The sequence below is a fragment of the Strongylocentrotus purpuratus genome, unplaced genomic scaffold (assembly GCF_000002235.5).
Source record: "Strongylocentrotus purpuratus isolate Spur 01 unplaced genomic scaffold, Spur_5.0 spur5_scaffold_13, whole genome shotgun sequence".
Classification (NCBI taxonomy): domain Eukaryota; kingdom Metazoa; phylum Echinodermata; class Echinoidea; order Camarodonta; family Strongylocentrotidae; genus Strongylocentrotus; species Strongylocentrotus purpuratus.
In genome coordinates this window covers 3,117,316-3,139,688 of record NW_022145598.1, presented here as the reverse complement: position 1 = coordinate 3,139,688, position 22,373 = coordinate 3,117,316, and the positions used below count along the sequence as shown (strand labels likewise).

At 38.1% G+C, this 22,373-nt stretch overlaps 1 protein-coding gene across 1 annotated transcript; it reads left to right on the top strand.

Moving 5' to 3' along the window:
* The first annotated feature begins 1,045 nt into the window (after positions 1 to 1,045).
* LOC576903 (intraflagellar transport protein 52 homolog) lies at positions 1,046 to 17,336 on the top strand. The gene is made up of 13 exons (XM_030982717.1): positions 1,046 to 1,104; positions 2,319 to 2,443; positions 3,422 to 3,509; positions 5,001 to 5,130; positions 5,949 to 6,024; positions 6,538 to 6,606; positions 9,548 to 9,674; positions 10,422 to 10,577; positions 11,272 to 11,426; positions 12,228 to 12,315; positions 13,066 to 13,174; positions 15,838 to 15,983; positions 16,707 to 17,336. The coding sequence occupies exons 1-13, from the start codon at positions 1,087 to 1,089 to the stop codon at positions 16,728 to 16,730; spliced, it is 1,311 nt and encodes a 436-aa protein (XP_030838577.1). The 5' UTR covers positions 1,046 to 1,086; the 3' UTR covers positions 16,731 to 17,336.
* The last annotated feature ends 5,037 nt before the right edge of the window (positions 17,337 to 22,373 follow it).

The window sequence follows — 22,373 nt, the reverse complement described above, 5'->3', positions numbered from 1 at the left end:
ATATTATATTCTAAGGCTACAAAGGGCTCTCCGTGATGTTTAAGTTCAACTTAGAGTTAAAGGGAAACAAAACCTTCATACTAAGTTACTTTTATTGTAAAGTTAAAGATATTTGAAAAATATCAGTGAAAATTTGAACAAAATCGGGCAAGGAATAAGGAAGTTAGAGCTTTTTGAAATGACTAGTCACTAGAGGGCGGTATTCAATTTGAGGACATCATCTGTGGACAACTCTCCATGCCTTTTGTACATAAAATGTCATGTTTTTTCTTCTTTCTTGTGATTGAGATAATCTACTCCCCTGAAAGCAAGATATAGAATGCAAAATGATATTCTACTTCACATGTTATTAAGTCGGATCAAGAACACAAATAAATACAAAGAAAACGAAAAAATTGTGAAATTTTATGTACAAAAGGCATGGAGAGTTGTCCACAGATGATGTCATCAAATTGAATACCGCCCTCTAGTGACTAGTCATTTCAAAAAGCTCTAACTTCCTTATTCCTTGCCCGATTTTGTTCAAATTTTCACTGATTTTATTCAAATCTTTTAAACTTTACAGTAAAAGTAACTTGGTATGAAAGTTTTGGTTCCCTTTAAGTTCGACTATTAGGATCTTTGTGATATGAAATCACAAACTTGTATGTATGGAAACAAAATAAGTTAACAAAATTTGCCCATTGTTTCGGACCTTTGAGCTTTTATAGAAATCACACCCCCTTCGGAACCCCTGGCTTAGATTTTTGAAGGTTTACATGCCAAAGGAAAGGGGAGCTTGTGAGATACGTCAGAGAGTTTCGTGTTAATTGTACCTTAACAAATTCATAACTTTCTTATTTTAAATCGTTTTTCTCACAATTTCACTGACATGTTTCTCTCATTTCCCCCCTTCAAGCAAAACAACAGATACTCAATAACAGGGTGGACTTCATATTGACATTTTCTTTGTAATATTATTCACTTCACAGTGGCAAACCCAAATTGCTATGTTTATGAAGCCAAACGGCGAAAAACTAAGAAACGCCATCTGCGGTCAATCATTTACAGCATTCCTTACTTGACATTCCTTTTTACACTAGAAAAATGGCGCCGATGACAAGGGTAAGATCTCAATTTCATTCAAAATATTACACATTTACATTCATTGGCCCAGTATATGATGACATTTTTGATATCTGTGGTAATTAGGGTTTATTCTCACCTTTCTAGAATTTCTTTTCAAGGTTTATTAACTTGATAAAACACAATTGCGAAATGGTAACCAAGTTGCAGGCGTTGTTGACAACCACGTCCACCAGGAGAGTCAACGGTACAGTACGGAGCCCCGCTACACCGGCCGGGAAGAGCACCGGCCCTGCAGCCTTGTGTGTGGGCTTCGTTGAGTTGTCTGTAGACTAGATCTAGTGGTCGATCACTGAAAGTGACTGATGGATTTGCAAATTGAACAAAACGTATAAATCTACCCACACCTTGTGTATCCGGATATCATATGGCACATAGGTCTAGAACCTTTAGCTTACATGATTTAGCGCATGCGCATTATGTTAACCCCGTCTCAGGCTCAGCCTCAGCTCAGACAGTTGGGCGTCTGATAGCGCACCTGATGTTGCTAAAAATTAAAAAGTAAAATCCTTCCCATAGATCTAGAGATTGCACACGTGCACACATCCTACACAGTCTATGTGCATTGCACGATCATGCAAAATTGGTCAATTTTTTATTACCAAATCATTACCACTGTCATTCATACATGTAGATCTAGACTATAGACCTCTACTCTAGAGAAAGATTAGATCTAGATCTAGGTCTACTTGACGATGAACGGTCATGTCTTAAAGGCATCGTTTAACAATGTTAAATCTGAGATGCACGGCCCAACGTGTTATCAGTGTCTGTGATATGGTGTAATATTGAAGCCCTAAACAAAATTGCGCTTCAAAATGATCAAGAAGTGCCTCAAAAAAGTAAAAATCTCGGAGTGACTGGTTTTACCATACTAGTTTCCCCAATAGACTGTAGTGTTATGAAAACCGATAGAAAAAGGAAAATTTGATTTCAATTTCCAATCACAAATATCTTGATAATCAGATAAGCGATCGACTTGTAAAAGTCATGGGGTTCCTGACTCGCCTAAAGGTCTATAATTATTATTGCAGCATGGGCTAAATTCAAGATTTTGTTTCAGATTCTGAGACAAGGTTACCCAATACCTTTAAAGTGAACACCCTTATTCTTGGCGATGATACCTACGGGTATACCGGTATGCCCTGTATCTTACGTGAGGCTAACAACAAAAAACATTTTTTCTTACCCAGGATGTGGGAGACAAGGGTCAGCGGACATCCATTGTCTTTGATGTGTCAAAGAGGGAGCTCTTTTCAACGCAGAATGGATTCAAACAACTCAACAAGAAACTCAGATCAAATTGGAAAATTGTCAGGTATGTTACAATGTTGCACACTTTAGCACCATTACACATGAAATAACAATAAAAACACAAATTGGAAAGTTATTCAAATTTTCCAATTATTATATTTCCATTATATTTTCATTGCGTGGGGGGGGGGGGGGGGGGGGGCAAATAGTGTATTTCCAAGCATTTTTAATTTTCTTTTCAGATGACTGTTTGCATCAGAAAGGGGGAGCATTAAAACAAAATATGTATTAAGCAAATATTAATCGACTACAAGGGTAATGGTGCAAACTATCATCGCCGAGGGGATCTCGGGGCTACTATCTAAGATGGTAGCCCCGAGATCACCGAGGCGATGATCGTTTGTATCCATTGCCCGAGTAAAGGAGGTTAATATTTGTAATATATCCCACATCGGCAATAAGGTCTATTTAAAGTGAATTTTACATAATAATAAGAACTGATTCTGCAGACAGTTTAGCTTCAGCTAGATTTTACAAAGCGCAACATGCATACATGTAATACAGTCGATGCGCGCTCATTTGACATTGACATCGACTTTGACATTTCGCGTAACCTACTTTGCTATGCGTATTCAATGTGCAAGGGTGGGCAAGTGGGGTAGCAGCAAAAAATTACTTTACAATAAGTACTATCTCAGGTAGGTAGTACTTATCTATACCTTTTTCGTGCTCTGTACAATTGCAATGCAAACAACTATACATGAGGGATGTAATACTAATTAGATGGAGAAACCTTCTTGATTGTAGAAGTGCCCCAGATACCTGTATATGGAGCATTAATGCGCAGCGGTTTGTAACATACTGCAAGGTATCTATCAAATACATGATTGAATTTGGATTTGATTGAGCATTGGAGAACAAAAACAGCTGTCCTGTGTGAGTTTAGATCGCTACAAATGTAGTATGAAAATTTGTTATCATACTGTGCTGTTTAATAATAGATATTTATTTATACTATTTTTGGATTTTCCCCTCTCTGCAGCAATAAAGATGAGATTACAGACGAAAAGTTGACGAATGCTAAGGTCTTTGTGATTGCTGGACCAAGGGACAAATTCACAGCACCAGAGGTAAGGGATATACTAGTATGCAAGGTCAAGTTATTGACTGAAATTCATGATATTAATCCCAATTGCTTACCGTAAGCAAGTTTTCTATGGTGTTTTATACATGTAAATGTGGTTTAAAGCATGCCTGTGTTCATGCAGGGCCTTCACTGTGGAATGCTCTCCCTCTTGAGATTCGTAATAGCAGATCAGTTGAATTGTTTAAAAATAATCTTAAAACATATCTGTTCTATTCGGCATATAAGTGATTGTTTTATCTTTTTTGTATATTCTATCTTACTTTTGTTCTTTTGTTTGTAATGCAGATGCTTTTATGAGATCTCTCTTTTTTTAATTGCTAATAAGTTTTGCTAGTGTGCCCTGAGCATTTGATTCAAGTGGATTTGGCACCTATATCTCTCATAATAATATCACTATTATTAATATTAAATAAATGAGACTTAAATTTGTAATTGTTGCTAACTTCTGTCAGTTTAATCTGGGTAATATTGAACATACACAGGAAAAGAAATTCACAGATTCAGGTCTACTCTTGAGTTGAAGTCTGTATCTTATTTTTTAATACCCTGTCAGACTTCCTAGCACATGTAGCTAAACAACTTAGAAAAAATTGCCACAGCAAAGTGGGGACAAAATATATGTAAATGAATGAATGATAATGCCTGCTGAATTCAACAAAGACTTTAAAGTGTACTCACTTATCTCATAGTATGTAGGATTTATTAACATGAGGTGCTCTATGCTTATGTTACGTTTTTACACCTTAATTTTAATCGGGTTAGTTTCCACCACATCATGTACTGTAGGAAAAGTGTCTATTGTGGATATTCCCATATGTAGTTTAATATTTATATAATATTGACTGGCCTTGAGGGAGATACCACACAATATATCATTGCATCTGCCGCAAGATAAGCCAGTCAATATTATAATAATTACCTATTCCTTTCTGCATCAGGGAAGGTCACTGTATGCTTATTTTACCCTTTCACCGTGCCGCACGATACTCTGTTAAAACGTTGCAGCAATTCAGCTGCTTGGAAAGTCCCTGATGTTAAATGGGGCCAATACATATTGGGCTCAATATTGACCTCATATTTTTGTACTCAATTTTGTTAACACAAAGTCATCCGCAAAATCTGGAAGAGTGAAAATATCAGGAAATATTGCCCGCTTGATATTGCTAGTTTGTAAATCTTCGCTGGAAAGTTGCCTGAATGTTCAATCATTCGGGAATCACATACATACATACTGCACTGTATGGTATCTGCACTCACACAAAGAAACTTTTCACATGTTAACCAATGGGAATCTCTTCAAAATCTTACCATTTTCCAGGTACCCAGAATTTGCGGGAATCTCCCTCATGAACTATTAACCATTTCTTTACGGGAATAGCTAAAATCACGACTCCAATTTCGACCAATCAGATGGCTAGATTTCTAGAAAGAGAGGTATATAATGATATGTTGTGGACTTTGTTTATGATGACAGTTTGAAGCCATCAAGAAGTACATGGAGAATGGAGGCAGTGTGCTTGTCATGGTAGGAGAAGGAGGAGAGACAAAGTTTGACACCAACATCAACTTTCTCCTCGAAGAATTTGGGATCATGGTAAACAATGGTAAGTTCTCAATCGATCTCCAACTCTGTTTTGTTGGTGAGCAGCATGAATTGTTGAATGCTTATATTGGCCATGCAGGGTTTTGAAAAGTGTGTTATATCATTGTGTAAAGTCTATCTGCACTAGTTTGGCTAGGAGGGATTAGACCTCCCTGCATGGTCACTGACAGGTGGTTGTCTCATCAATTCAGCTCTCAGTTAACATCATAAAAAGGGGATCATAGGGGACCAATGATCACTGATTATGCATTGTTTGCTATACAGAGGGCGCAAGTAGCTATAAGTAGTGCATTTGGGCTTTAAGTGTACTTTTTTACTACTTTGTGGAGCAAATTTTGAAGTGCTTTGTAATTGCAAGGAAAAGACACTGTACCAAAATGCTCAGTAGATTAGATTGGTTCGGGTGATCTCATAAAAAGATCATATTTATCAGATACATGTTACAAGGGCATGTGAAGCGTTTATATTAAGGGCCTCCAAGCGTGTTCAATCCGCAGGCCATTCTTATAAATCTCCTGGCTTTTGAAATCCATCTTCATGCAAATGCAGATCATTTAAAGAACGTCTGTACTAGTTTGGCTGGGAGGGATTTGACCACCCAGCGAGGTTATGCAGGTGGTTATCTCATCAACTCAGCTCTCGATTAACATAAGAAAAAAAGGATCATGGGGGACCAATGGTTACCAATTAGGCTTGTTTTCTATGTAGAGGGAGCAAGTAGCTACAAGTAGTACAGTGGGGCTTTAAACAGCTTAGGAAAATATAATTGAAATTTGTAATTATTGGTTTTAACCCATTGGCTTTGACCTTACTTTACAGACTGTGTAGTCAGGACATCCTACTTCAAATACTTTCATCCGAAGGAGGCGCTGGTATCAAATGGAATTTTAAACAGGTGACATGTCTTTATTTGAATGGAAAATCCTTCTAGATTCTTGATTGTGTCATTATAGACTTTGTCATGGAAACGTTGTATACTTTACTTTACATTTTGAAATTTATGAATGATAATGTTAAAATGTATAATAATCTATATCTTATATGATTCTATGGTAATGCTTATACATAGAACAAAGCTGAGTTTTGGAGAAAGTAAAGTTGCTGGTAAATACATTTTAAAAATGTTATTATACATGCACGGCCTTTATATCTTTATAAATTGTAATTGTTTATTTGCTTTAATTTACACCAGTTTATCATATACTTGTCTTTTTATTGCTCTAGTGAGCTTTCTCTGTACTCTTTGCCTTTATTTCAAGATTAGAATGATAAATATCAAAGGAACAAGCTTGCAAGAGGTATTCCCTGACCCACCATTTAACATGTAAGCTTTAAATGACCTTTAATGTTCATAGACATGCCAGTTGAGATTGTCTATCTGATATCTTACATTTGATTTGTTTTTCAGAGCAATTAGTCTAGCCGCGGGAAAGATCACACCAGGTGGTGGTGATGAAGATGCACAGAATGATACACAGTGAGTAAAACCTGCTGGAAATAGACACTGGGCTAGAAAGCAATAATGCTAATAATATGTCTAGCTAACCCAGGGTAGCCTTATTAATATCAATAGAGTGCTGAAGTGTGACGTCATAAAAAATCTATTGGTAGAATTTCTCAATTTTTTCTTCTTTCCGAAAGAGCACCAAAAATAATGTCCGAAGGTCGAAAACCAATTGATATATTAAGTATTGGCTGAGATATAACCATCTGAATAAATAGATGTCCTATTGGAACTCAGTGTTATAGTGCTCTGGTTCATAACATTAGGAAATTTAATGATGTCAGTTTCGGTACTCTATACTGTTCTCCCTAAGGGCCTTGCAATCAAATTATTACCCCAGCTGTAAGGCGCTCAAGCATTGAAGAACTGTTTTCCTACCGGATACTCATTTACTACACCTGGGTGAAAAGTGGCAAATCGTGTTGATTACTATCTTGCCAAAGGGCTTTGGTGCCTCAATGGGACTTGAACCACGGACCATGTGATTCTGACTGAAGCTACGTAACCACTAGACCACAACAGCGCTACAAAGCTCCAAAGGAGATTACATGTAGCCCTTCAAGGGAAAAGGGAAATAGTAAAAGCTATCCCCGATTCATACTGACGAAAACAAATACCTCCACAGGGTGTAGGGAAGGGGTGTTATTCTTACACATGCTGCAACAACAAAAATTAATAAAAGGATGGGGTAATTTCAGTGAGCTGCAATTTGAATATCAGTTTATGTAAAACATAAACACTTGAAGTTGATCTAATTTATGTGTGAACTATAGTTAAAAATATGTGTGTTTTAAGAAAACTGTACAGCATCATTCATATTTAACTTTCATACTAATCTCCATGTAGTCCCAAAGTCGATGGATCCTTAGCAACACATGCAGAGTGAGTTATTAATGTTGATACACCAGCCTGAAAGGATATGGCAATCCTCTTTGCAAAATCTTCAGAAACACCATTTCAAGCAAAAGTCGTTCCGCATCAGATCTCTGTTCCACCCATTCAAAGTATTTCCTGTACATTTGCATTACTGTATATCAAATACTTCTATTTTCCATATCTTCGTTTTCTGAAGGAGGCAAAAACCATGCTTTTGTTTTTGATATTGTTTCTTTTTGTGCAAGAACAGGTTTAGACAGCATCTTGCCAGTTTCCAATTAAGACTTTTCTTCTGAAAGATAGTGTGATCATTTCAAAACGGCAGGCAGAATAACTCTGCCAATCAATGTTTTTCATCCACTCAGTTTTTCTCTAATCCCTTTGTTTCTATTGACGTGCTAATAGTGTACTGCAAATGAATTATAATTTACATCTATCTTGATAAAAAAACACAGAAATACAGTGTCTTTTTATCCAAACTTTTGCTTTCTTATTTCACTCTCCTCCAAATGTTCAGTATCTTGCAAACTCTTATTCTCATGCAAGTACCCATCTCTTAATAAACATGATGCATACGTGTAAACTCACTACTCCCTGCATGTAGTTTTGAATGAAATATAATTATAGTGAGGTGAAAGTGAACAAAACATTGATTAAATGTGTCTGTAAATCATGATTTTTTTTTACCGTATTTCAAAGCAAATGACTCATAAATTCACAGAGTAAATTGTATTGCCACTTCAGTACTTCTACACCTTTGTAAATCTATAATTTTTTGTTGAAAAAAAAATTTGTTCACACTTAATATATGATCACAGTGCTTCTTATATAGTTAAAGCAACCATTCAAACATGTTTACACTTAAATTTGATATTATAATAGATTTTTACAATTCCTTCAGTGTATTTAGCAGTATTACATTTCAATTACCCCAAATACATTCTTTTGTCAACCTGTCCTGTCAATAGCTTTGCATGATTTCGATGTCAAAATGGAAACTTTCATGCTCATATCTTATTTGATCTGTTACTAATTTTTACTTAATAAATTGCAATAATATTTTTTTTATAGAAATAGCTTTCTGATCCCCCCCTTCAAGTCTCTGTATTATTTTTCCTCATAAGTTATCTATTTATTTGTATTAGCACGGTGTTACGTTCACCATCCTACTCTCACAAAAACATTCCAACAGAAAGGTATTTTGACTGTGCCTTGCTGGCTTCTGCATTGATAGTGTACACAAAGATCATTCCATGATGGAGTCTAGATATGTCTATGCATGGAGTCTAGCTGTGTATCAATTATTTGGGTGAACTGCCCCAATAGAAGCACTTGAAAACTCATCATTTAGCTTCTTGAGATGGTCTTACACGGTATAAAACAGGAAAGAATATCTATTCATTTTTGCGGTCCATTAGTGATTCTGTGAATTTCAATATTAAGGTGGGAATTTCAACACCTGTAACCCCTTTTAATGCTGCCATTACAATGGTACGGGACAGAGATTGCAATGAGAAGAAAAAAAATGTGATATTGAATATGGTCCAAGCATCTTGTTGATAACAGAATATAGGAGTGGGCATCGCAAGCTGCTTACATTAGAAATTCTGTAGCATTGGTTTTAATGTTACTTGAACTCTTAAAGGTAAAGATCAGTTTTGGAAACGCCCCCCTCTCATAAAATGAAATGTAAGCTCTTATTACCAATCATGTGAAAGAATATGTTTTGACTAATACGTGATGATACAAATTTTGCTGAGAAACCGCCTTGTAATTGATATATTTGGTAAATTATTATATCTATTTGGACCTGATAGATATCGGGCACGTGTCGCATAGTCCCATATGCATCTTTCTGCGTACAGTGCTTGTAACTTAAGACTGGGCCAAATTTCTTATCAAGTTAATGATTCCAGAGCCTTGCAGTACACACCAATACCTATATGCTAGATGTTCAACCTTTTCTGATCGATTCCACAACGTTTCTTTCACAATGCAATCGCTTGACCATAACTGGTCTTTATCTTTAACTTCACAGAGCCTTGACATACCTCTATCCATATGGAGCAACACTGAACGTAGCCAAGCCTGCATCTGCTATCCTATCCACAGGAACAGTCTGTTTTCCTCTTAATAGACCGGTCTGTGCATTACACTCCTCAAAAGTAAGTGCATTCATTTTGTTATTTTAAGTTTTGAAGTCAGTACAGAGAACAAACTTCTTGTTTTAACAAATTGGTCAAAGCAATTTCTCATAAAGAGATGCAGTCGATGTGAATCAATCACAGATTATCTTGTAATAAACCATCAATCCTGGAGCAACTAAGACTTATGGCGACAGAGCACTTGCATGTGGAACTCTCTACCAGCTAATATCTCCATTACAGTCGTAGAAATCTTCATAAAGCCCTTAACACTTTTTGATAATTCTTTAGAAGAACTGATTATTATTATTATTATTATAATAGGGAAAGCTGGGAGTGCAGGGATAGTTTACATGTGGTTATAAAATTCCTTGACTCAACTTCTAATCTTCGCAGCACTCAAAGAGAAAGATTGCCATCCTAGGGTCACTTCACATGTGGAAGTAAATTTCATTGACTGTAGAACTCGAAGAAAATCTGGTTGTCTAAGGGTCCATTAAAATGTTGTTGTAAAATTCTTTGACTTATTTCTTTAAGCCCCGCTGCACTACTTATAGCTACTTGCACCCTCTATATAGCAAACAATGCCTAATTGGTGCCTGTTGGTCCCCCATGATCCTCTTTTTCTTATCTTAATTCAGAGCTGATTTGATGAGATAACCACCTGCCAGTGACCAAGCAGGGTGGTCTAATCCCCCTGGCCAAACTAGTGAAGATAGGCTTTAAGTCTTAATTTAACTCTTGACTTCCATGTGTTTTCTCCTGCAGTACTCCAAAGGAAAGCTGGCCGTCATAGGGTCCGTCCACATGTTCTCAGACCAGTATCTGGACAAGGAGGAGAATAATAAGATCATGGATGTCCTCTTCAAGTGGCTGACCACAGATGAAGTGGTTCTCAATGCTATAGATGCCGAAGATCCAGAGGTAAAAAGCATTGAATATCGCTAATGGGCAAGGCCTAGAGTAATGCCTCAGTCACACTGCCAGACTGACTCCAAACAGACTGAATTTGGCCATTTGAAGTAATGTGATATTTTGTACACTCTACTAATGGTCTAGGGTCCGTCTCGTTGGTCTGACTGAGGTACAGTATGAAGTGGAGAGAGACAGAAAGTAGCAAGAGTGCAAGTATATCAGATGTGAGAGAGAGAGAGAGAGAGAGAGAGAGAGAAAGACAAAGAGGGAGAAAGACAAAGAGAGAGAGAGAGAGAGAGGTGGAGAGAGAAAGACAGAGGGAGAGAGAGCGAGAGAGAATAAGGGAATGGCTTCCTCACATCAGTGGTGACCTAGACCTGTAACTTGTACTTGTTCAGGATTTCCATTTCGCTTATTGGTACCCCTGACTTTGTTGCTTACATCCAAGCAAACTTAATATGCCAGGAGATGTGGTCACACACAACATTAATTTCAAAGAGGATGTGAAACAATTAAGCCAAATATTATTCATCTCATGCCCAATCATGTGTATACCACAATACAACTTTCCGCAAAGCTACACTCCCAAATCATGCACCGGCTGCGACAAAAAGATAACTTAACCTTCAAGTCATTTTGCCTACTATTATTAACAATTTTAACCCCCCAAATTGTTCATTTTGTACCTTATCATCATGTTTAGGTATCGGACTACAACTTTCTGCCCGACACGGCTAAGCTAGCAGATAAACTACGGACATGCTTACAGGAGAACGAGGAGACGCCCAGAGATTTCAACACTCTCTTTGATAACACGTTGTACAGTCTGGACACCAAAGTGGTTCCTAAAGTTGTCAGGTAATTAAATAGGTGACAATAAACGTATTGATGGTAGATGTAGGCAGATGTATTAGTAGTAGGAGCAGGAGCAGAGTTAGCTCAGTCGGTAAAGTGTCTGCCTGTCGAACCAAAGATCCTGGGTTTGAATCCCACCCAGGCGGATGACTGAAGCCTGCGTTGTGTGTTAACGTGCCCCTCCCCTTGTTCATAGACGCAGGCTATGTTAAGTGAAAATGCTCCGTCCCTCGGATAGGACGTTAAATGGAGGCCCCGTGTAGAGAAGAGTCACCACCTTTGCACGTTAAGAACCCACTGCACTATTCGTATAAGAGTAGGGGGGAAACCCTGGTGTAGTGATCAACCTGCAATTCACACACCGCAGTATAGTACAATAATACTCTGTAAAGAGGTATGTACTCAAAATGGAAGAAGAAGAACAGTAGTGTTCAAAGTTGTGATGGAACTTGCTTGTTCTGATATGTTAATTGATGGTTCTGTTGTAGGAAGACCATTATGTAGTAAAACTACCTTATATGAAATAATCAATCTGCTTGATATTCCAAATTGTAGATAAAACTGAGGACAAATCAACTTTCAATAAGTCTAATGAGATTGCTGTTACAGAACAGAGAATATGATCTGGGACCCGTTTCACAAATCCTTTTTTCAATGACAAATGACAAAAATCAGTGACAAATCTATTGATAACCAACCAGAAGCAAGGATTTCAGTAGCTTATAACAACAACTGTCATTTGTCACTGTTGACAAGTTTTGTGAAACACCCCCCTGATGTTGCTCTTTTCCCCTAATTTTTCAGAGCGTATGAAGCCCTCAACGTGAAGCATGAAAATCTGTCGCTGATTCAACCCCAATTTGAAGTGCCCCTGCCTCCTCTTCAACCAGCCGTAAGTCCAACTTCAAGCTCACAGAAATGCGAACCTCACCATAAAAAAACTTCTGAAAACATCTTAGAATTTTTTTTAAAAACTTCTTAAGTTCTCATCTTCAAAATTCTTGTTTGACCGAGACTCAGAAACAAGGGAATACAAATTATTGAGATTGGCAAAAGTACCTTGTTATTTAGAGAGTTTGTGATAATGTTCGTTGGATACGAACAGTCTTCTCTATAACAGGGTTATGCTGTACCAATATTTGTTTGACTGAATGACCATAATTCCAAAATTGCATTTCTCAAAATTAGTTTCAGCTAGTATTGAAGTAAGATGTCTCTGAGAGGTACTATTTTGCTTGACCAGTTTAATCCCATTATTTCTTCGAAAAGTGATCCCCAACTTTATTTTTTAAGTGTGAGTAGACCCTGTAGGAATCTACTTCCGCTGAAAGGTCTGTCAACCTCATGGGGAAATGACTTTGTAAAAATAAAAAAATAAAAACTATCTAATGTGATATGTGATGGTTGGATATCAATCCATACTGCCACGGGGGGAATGTTATTTTGGATGGAGAGTAAACAGGAAAATAAAGACCAGCTTTTCTGTTTGACAAGATGACAACATGCCTAGAGCGATGCATAATGTGTTTTGACAGTTCAGCGGTCAAAGATGACAAGTATTTTCTCTTCCGTACGCTTCAGGCTAGATCTCTAGATAGAACATGCAGTGCAAACACTATTTTATTATTGATATTATGTGCAGGTGTTTCCTCCAGCTTTCAGGGAACTTCCCCCACCAGCCCTAGATCTGTTTGACCTAGATGAATCGTTCTCGTCAGAGAAAGCAAGACTGGCACAGATCACAAACAAATGTAAGTGGATGTGATTGTAGTTACATATTGGTGTGATGTGATGGTGATGATGATGATAATGGGATGATGAGGGTGGTGATGACGATGATGATGGTGATGATGACGATGATGATGATGATGATGATGATGATGATGATGATGGCGATGACAATGATGATGGTGGTGATGACGATGATAATGATAGAGTCATGTGATGATGATGATGAGATGATGATGATGATGATGATGATGATGATGATGATGATGATGATGATGATGATGATGGCGATGACGATGGTGATGGTGGTGATGATAATGATAGAAGTCATGTGATGATGATGATGAGATGATGGTGATGATGATGATGGTGGTGATGATGATGGTGGTGATGATGATGGTGGTGATGATGATGATGGTAATGATGACGATGGTGGTGATGATGATGGTGGTGATGACGATGATAATGATAGAAGTCATGTGATGATGATGATGAGATGATGGTGATGATGATGGTGGTGATGATGATGATAATGGTGATGATGGTAATGATTGTGATGATAATGAGAGTGATGATAGCGATGGTAATGTTTATGGTGATGGTGATGAGGTTGATAAAGATGAAGCCAGCATTACTGATGAGGGTTGTGATGATGATGAAGATGGTATGTTACTTTTGTTTGTCTTACAATTTAAAAGTGGTGGTGACGATTTTTAAGACTAATTAAATTGAATTGAATTAAACTTTATTTGTTTCCAATCACAGTAAAACTGACATTATACATTGTAAAAACAGGCAAAGAAAAATATATTGAAATACATATATATATATACAGTACATTAGAAACAAAAGCAGAAAACATGATTAAATCTACTAAAAGTATAGAATGGAAAAAGGTGCATCCGTATAAAGCTCCAGGGGATTGATGAAAGGGCTCATCCGGAGTGCGTCACAATATAATTAACAATAAAAAGCTCAACCTGCTGGAAATGAGTAAAGGGATACTTCAACGCATACAAGATATCATTTAAGAAGAACTATACAATGAAAAGAAATGCTGCTAAAGTTTACGTTTAAACAATTTGGTGAACTTAATTGATTATAAAGAATGTGGTAATGTGTTCATTGGTGATGATAATGAAAATGGGCTGCTGCTGTTGATTATGATTCTATTATGGTGGTGATAATGAAAGTTATAATGATGTTTAAAATGATTGTGATGATGTTTAAGAGGATGATGATGATGGTGATTCTATAAATGGTGGTGATGATGTTTTAGAAGATGATGTTTTAGGTGATGATGTTTTAGAAGATCATGTTTTAGATGATGATGTTTTAGCTGATGATGGTGATGATTTTTAGATGATGATGGTGATGATGTTTTAGATGATGTTTTAGATGATGTTTTAGATGATGTTTATGATAATGGTGATGATGTTTTAGATGATGATGATGGTGATGATGTTTTAGATGATGTTTTAGGTGATGATGTTTTAGATGATGATGGTGATGATGTTTTAGATGCTGATGGTGGTGATGTTTTAAATGGTGATGGTGGTGATGTTTTAGATGCTGATGGTGGTGATGTTTTAGATGATGATGGTGATGATGTTTTAGATGCTGATGGTGGTGATGTTTTAAATGGTGATGGTGGTGATGTTTTAGATGCTGATGGTGGTGATGTTTTAGATGATGATGGTGATGATGTTTTAGATGCTGATGGTGGTGATGTTTTAAATGGTGATGGTGGTGATGTTTTAGATGATGATGGTGATGATGTTTTAGATGCTGATGGTGGTGATGTTTTAGATGCTGATGGTGGTGATGTTTTAGATGATGATGGTGATGATGTTTTAGATGCTGATGGTGGTGATGTTTTAGATGCTGATGGTGGTGATGTTTTAGATGATGATGGTGATGATGTTTTAGATGCTGATGGTGGTGATGTTTTAGATGCTGATGGTGGTGATGTTTTAGATGATGATGGTGATGATGTTTTAGATGCTGATGGTGGTGATGTTTTAGATGCTGATGGTGGTGATGTTTTAGATGATGATAGTGATGATGTTTTAGATGATGATGGTGGTGATGTTTTAAATGGTGATTGTGGTAATGATGAAGATCAAGATGAAGATGATGAGGCTAATCACTAAACATTTTGTATGCTGTAACCCTTACCCTCCTTTTAAATATGGCTTTTTCATCTTCAGAACAATGTAGTATCTGGTAGAAATATCTGGTCCCTTGAAAAGCTTACAGCCTTGAACAACCAAAAAACATCTCCCCAGGGAGTATATAACCCCTTTATAAGTCTTCCACGTATGACTATTATATTACCTGAAGGGCATATACAAAACCCTGCACAAACTCGTCTTCTGTCAAATGGAGTCTTATCATGGAAACTGTTTTACTCTGAGGTCCATGCTCAAACCCTCTCTTAAGGCTTGTTCAGATACGATGCAGTGTTTGTTTGTTTTGCGGATTTTACTGCATCATATATTTTTAAATGAATAGTAACCGCACGCAACAGAGTTCCTCTGCATATTCACCGAGCTCTGTATTATATGAAACAGAAACATGACACGTATTACACTATACATCATCATAAGAAATATTTTTTTAAAGCAGCGGTTTTGCCATGTCATATCTGAACAAAGGCCTTTTCATGTTAACTCCTACCCCACAGGTACTGATGATGATCTGGAGTACTACGTTCGTGAGTGTGGAGATATCTTGGGCATCAGCATGAAGCTACCGGCAGACTCCAGGGATGCTAAACACATCCTGGAGCATGTCTTCACACAAGTCGTGGAATTCAAGAAACTCAACCAAGTAAGTTCATCAACAGGGAAATTCCCTCTTTGATGGGATGTGGGATAAAATAAAGAGAAAGACAGAGAGAGAGAGAGAGAGAGAGAGAGAGAGATTGAGAGAGAGAGACACAGAGAGAGAGAGAGAGACAGAGAGACGAAAAGAGAGATATAGGGAGAAAGGACATTAAAAAAATGGATAATGTGTCAAAGGATTAAGTAGTCTATGAGCAAAGATTTTAAAATTGGGTAGTTTATTCTAGTCTGTAAAATGGCATAGTGGACAGAGCTTTGGTCTTTGAAAGGGTACACCTGGGTTCAAAGCCTGCATAAGGTGTTCTTTTCAACTACTCAGTCTCTCAGATAGGACTCAAAGCTGTTGATGCCTCAGAGTCTCAGAGATCAATCATATACAGTCAAACCTGCTTTAGCAACCACCTGTATAGAAAGACCACCTGTCTACAGAGACCACATTTTGTGTTTCCCTTGAAAATGGTTTCTCATTGAAACATGTACTAAAAGAACCGTGTACATAAAGACCCCTTTTCTTGTCTCCATTGGGGGGTCTTTATAGACAGGCTTCACTGTACATACTTTAGTAGCGTCATGTAACCGTTACATGATCCAAGCTGTATAAAGACGTATACAGCTGATTTGGCCATGACGCGAGGTCGTTTACAATGCTTTGATGTGAAAACTGGGAAATCTAAATCTAATGTACATTGTTCTTTTTTCTTGCGTACAGGATGCTGATGATGAAGTCATGTGATCCCATACAGTACTCTGATTGGACAACCTTCACCTTCATCTGTCCTCTGTCGCTAGCACTGTCAACATCTCATGAAAGACGCCCATGAAGGAAGCAACATTCAGCAATCAGCTGACTTTGATAGATGTTCACAGTGTATAGAAGTGTAGCAGGACCAAGTAGCTATTGCTTGCAGTAGACCGGTCTAATAATGTATTCAACATATATGGATATTTCTCAAAAAATGCTCTTGATGGTCCAAAAGCTTTCTTTCTCAGCTTTTCCAGTCATATCAACAGTTGATAGAAGGAAGGTTAATTTATTGGTCCTAATGTCTTGTTAAGATATGATGCGGCCAAACTGTGGTAGTTTTTTAACAACGTAAAGTGTGAACATGCTTCACACTTGTGTATCCTATAACACAGACCTCAGCGAATACACACAGTCGCCATTACATGTAGAAAACCTGTGGACGTTTGGCACGTCATATCTGAAAGGGCCTTTCACTATGAATATGACGGACAAAGAAAGAGGACAAAATATACAGTTCCTTATTCTACCCTCAATAATTGCTGTAGTAGACAAAGGAACATCCTTTCACTGCTATTATTTAAAAATGTGTAGAACAGGTGTCACATGCATATTCACCTTTTCTACACATTTTTACATATTAGTAGTGAAGGGATGTTCCTTTGTCTACCCATAGACCTACAGCAATTGTTGAGGGTAGAATGAGGAACTGTATATTTTGTCCTCTTTCTTTGTCCGTCATGTTCATAGTGTTTAATAATAATATTTAATTTTTATATAGCGCTTAATACAAATGTCTCTAAGCCCTTTACAAATATACTATTACTCTGGTCATTGGATTCAGTGCTTGCCCGCACACACTGTGTGCACAATCTCCACTCCCTGGGGAGCATTCCAGCCGGGCGTTACTTGACGCTCACAAGCTGTTTGACCAACAATGACGGTCGCATCCTACCGGGTACCCATTTGACACCTGGGTGGAGAGTAGCAAGTGCAGGTTAATATCTTGCCAAAGGATATTAGTGCCGTGTCGGGATCCGAACCCTCGACCTTCACATCTCCAGTCAAGCGCCTTAAATCACTCGACCACGACACGCCTACAAGAGAGATGCTATCCTATATATCATCTGTTGAGAGGCATTAACTCTTTGCTGTTTTATACAGGGCCCTGTTTCATACATCTTGTTAACAATACAGTCAAACCTGCTTTAGTGACCACCTGTCTACAAAGACCACCTGTCTACAAGGACCACATTTTTGTTTTCCTTGAAAATGGTTTCTCATTGAAACATACACTGAAGGAACCTGTCTAGAAAGACCACTTTTTGTGTTTCCCTTGGGCGGCCACTGTAGACAGGTTTGACTGTATCAAGTTACAAATCTGTTATAAGCTACCGAAATCGTGGCATTTGATTGGCTGAGAGCGAATTGTCAAAGAAATTCAGCATTTGTTTCTGATAACAAGTTTGATGAAACAGGGCCCCCCGGATTTACCTCTCTTCTGTCTCTCAGCAGCTGAGCTATGGTTGATGTATCCATTTTGTCGGCCAAAATTATAGAATTGTACAGTTACAATGGTATATGAAAGTATATGTATGTAGCCTTGATGAAGGAGATTTACAATCAATTTTATTACATCAGGATAAATGTCTGTTTACTATTGCTGAATATTTTTTACCAACATATTTAATTGATTTCATGAACCAAGAAATGTACAAATGATGTAAGTTGTTTTGTTAATCAGACGCTGTGCTTTGACAAGGAGCTTACTAGATCATGTTGATCAATATTATTGAGTTCTAGTCTGATTTTACCTTCTTATAATTGCCTTTTAGTTTTACATGTATGTATGCTTTTTCTGATAACAAATGTCTCCTGGCTTCATATGTATTTATCTTTAAGAACTTGTTGTTCGTTGCAAGCTATATGCTTTTTCTGAGGCATAAATTGTCAAATCTGTGAAACTCTGTCGCACATCTCCAGACATTTATCTTGAACCTCTCTGCAGTCCGAAGATGAATGTTGTGTTACAAGTCAAAATCCCTTTGAGCTTGTTTGTAAATGTATGATAGGCTGGGTTGCGTAAGCATTGCTACTTTCCTTTAAGATTTACTAGCATAATATAGGCAGTGCTTAGTCACATATGAGCATAGAAGTACATGTACTATTTTGCATGAATAAGTGAGCAAAGGAAACTAGCACATTAAAAAATATTATTGGTAAAATGTTTTTTTATCATAAATATACTAAATGACATATATGACAGCTGTTATGAAGTGACAGATACAGGAATATCAGTCGCTAAAACATTTGTATGGGTATATGAGCTGCAAAGTTGTTAAAGAATCAAGGCATTCTTTTTTGCAGATGTTAATCAAATGTATTCATGTTTGTGGTTGTATTCATGCTAGTTTATCTTGAAAATGTAAATTCTGTGTAGAATATTGTAAATAGAATGGAGATTTAATCTAAGATATCTGCAGCTGTCTTTATTTTGAGCTGGTATTTGTCATTGAGAAATGCACCGTAATTAAGAGTTTTGAAAGGGGAAGTATAGGTTCGTTCAGAGGCGTTTAAAAAAAATTCTAATGAAGATGTGCAGTGTAATACACTGCACATTTCTGCATCGTATGACACAGAGCTCATTGAATACGTGCAAGTCCTTTGTTGCATGCAATTGCCATTCATTAAGACAGAAACAAAAAATGTGTTGTGTTTATTTGTGGCGGTTTACCGTTTCAAATCTGAACAAGCATTGATCATGACTTTTAAAAATGGAAGTAATGTATAGAAGAGGCTGCCGAATGAAGGGATTGCAAGATGGATTGGAAAGTAGTTGAGAAAGAGGGAAGGGAGAAGAAGAGAGGGGGACGAGGAGAGAGAGAGAGAGAGAGAGAGAGAGAGAGAGAGAGAGTGAAAGAAATAGAGAGAGAGAGTGAGAGAGACAGACTGGCAGAAGAAAAAAAAATAAGGAAAAAGAGAGAGGGGGGAAGGGTGAGAGAGAAACGAACAGACAGACAGAAAACAACAGAGACAAAGAGAAAGAGAGAGAGAGGGGAAGAGATAAAGAGAGAGAGAGGACGAGGAGAGAGAGATGGAGAATGAAAGACAGAGAGGGGGGAGGGAGAGGAAAAAAGAGAAATGGTGAAAGGAAGAGAGACTGGTAGAAAAAAACAAATAAGGAGAGGGAGAAAGGGTGTGAGAGAGAGACGGACAGGCAGAGACAGAAAAAAAGAGACAAAGAGAGGGAGATGAAGAGAGAGAGAGAGAGAGAGAGAGATAGAGCATAATTTCTATCACATCCAGTTCACACTTGTATTTAACGAAGGTACGCAATAGGTCACTGCATACTGTGACATCTAAATTATAACGGCAAGCCAATAATAAAATATAGTATTTTAGAGCTTATCAATGAATACTTGTCGCCAGTTAGTCGCTTTACAAATCGGATTTGAGACATTAACACCGTTTTTCATCCAATTATGGAAATCCCATTTCTCTGAAAGCTTTAAGGGGTAAGATTATCGGATATAAAGATTCGGGTCATTGATGCTCATGTATTATATTCATAAAAAATATATCCTGTGGCGTACGTTTGCCGGTGGCTGAACGAAATGTAATGTAATGATTTATTCCCCTGAACTTTGGAAAGACACGATTAGAAAGCGGTTCTTCTCGGATAAAAGAATATAATTGGAGAAGTCTTATACCGCAGTACTCGTTTTCAAAGTGTTTTTCCGGGTGTTTTCGAGCAACCTGAAGCATAGTTGACCATTTAAAAGTACGTTTCTGCTCTGTTTCGTGAGGTTTCGGATACAAGGGGATTTCCCTTGTGAGGGATAATCATTCTGGAATATCATGCCCCTGGAAATGATAGCATCGCTCGAAGAAACAAGAGATGAAACTTGGTAGAATATGAAATCCTGAATATGATATGACTAGCAGGTGGCGGAGTGAGGGTCCAGTCATCTAGGGGATACCAGAGTCGGTGAGGGAGGGGGGGGGGGTGTGTGAATCAGTTTTATTGATTTGGTAAATGCGAGAGAACTAGCCTACCGAGAGAGGGAAGGATATGGGAGTGATTTGAATTATCCATTTGTTTCATCGTTACGGTTCGTTCAGATATTGCGCGGTAAACTACCGCAAACAAACCATTGAGTGACAAGTGTATGTGTGGGAGGCAGGCGCGTACGCAGGGGGGGGGGGGGGGGGGTTAAACCCCCCTTGAGTTTTTTTTATGTGTATGTTTTTTGTGAAACCCCCACCCCCCTTTTGATTTTTTTTTGTTATGCCAACGGCTGACCTAAAAAAGGTGACCTTACCCCCCCCCCCCCCAAAAGTGTCCTCTTACCCCCCCCCCCCCTCCCCCCTGGGCCCGATTTTAACCCCCCCCCCCCCCCAATTGAAAATATCCTGCGTACGTCACTGGTGGGAGGGGTCTCATAAAACAAAAATCCACCCCCCCCCCCCCCCCCCCTGTCTGGTGTGTAAAGTCTTTACGAGCCGGACTTTGTTGCGTGAAAAGTACCCCTTTACCGGAGATTTTTGGAACATGAATGCGTTCCCTCAGTTCCCGGAGTGGAGTTGGGGGGGGGGGGGCGGGGGTATCTATTGAAGTAAACACACGACATTTTGATGGAGGTGGAACAGAACTGATAAATTATTGTGAAAGCCTTAACAATTTACATGAGGGCAAGGGTGATACATTACACACTCGTTTCACATCTTAGTTAGATATGTTTCGATGATATTGGTCTTTGAGATATGTGCCACAAATTCCTTGTGATAAAGAGAGACAGATGTTAAATCTCGTTTATAGTGACAAGTTGCGCTCACATCCTGGCTCTCAGACTGTTGTTTTTGTTTTTATGTTTTGCGGATTAAGTGGCAATAGTCTTTTAATATTACCGTCTAGAGTAATATTTAGAGAGAATCGAGATGTTTCAATCAAAAACTTCTGATGGTATTGTTACTTTGGAACAATAGGAGAATGAATTCAGAATGAATATCACACAAAATGAAAACTAAGGTCTTTAAGCAACAATGCCTTATTTTAAACTAATAATTTATGAGGAAAAGTGATTAGAATTCAGACGTATAACGATATTTATACAGTCTGTTTTGGCCTGGTATTTTAAATAAATCCCTATATCAAACCTAATGTTCGACATTCGCGACAAAATATTTTGATATGCGATTCTTTTTACATTTAAGAAGGAGGAGACCTACACATAAAGTGCATCAACGTCCAGGTATATACTCTAACGAATCACAAGTCAGGGTTCACGGGGTAGTATGTAGCAATGTAGACGGTTCCTGCGGCCATCTTAGATTGCGTGCTCGATCGAACTCGACGACAATGGCGAACGATATCGGTTCCGAAGAAACGGAGAAATTGCGAAGCCAGGATGCAACGTAAGTACAAGATCGCGACCAATAATCTACAAATCGAAGTTTGCTTTCGAGTGTTCCCCGGAACTGTATGCCCCGACCCGCGATCCCCGCCGGATAAGATGACCGACAACTGCCGCTCATGAATACCCCGTTGATATCTGCACGACAATGCAGATTGAGCCCGCGGGGAGCCGGACCAGCGGATAAGGTATCACCATATGAGACGGCAGTGCTACAGGT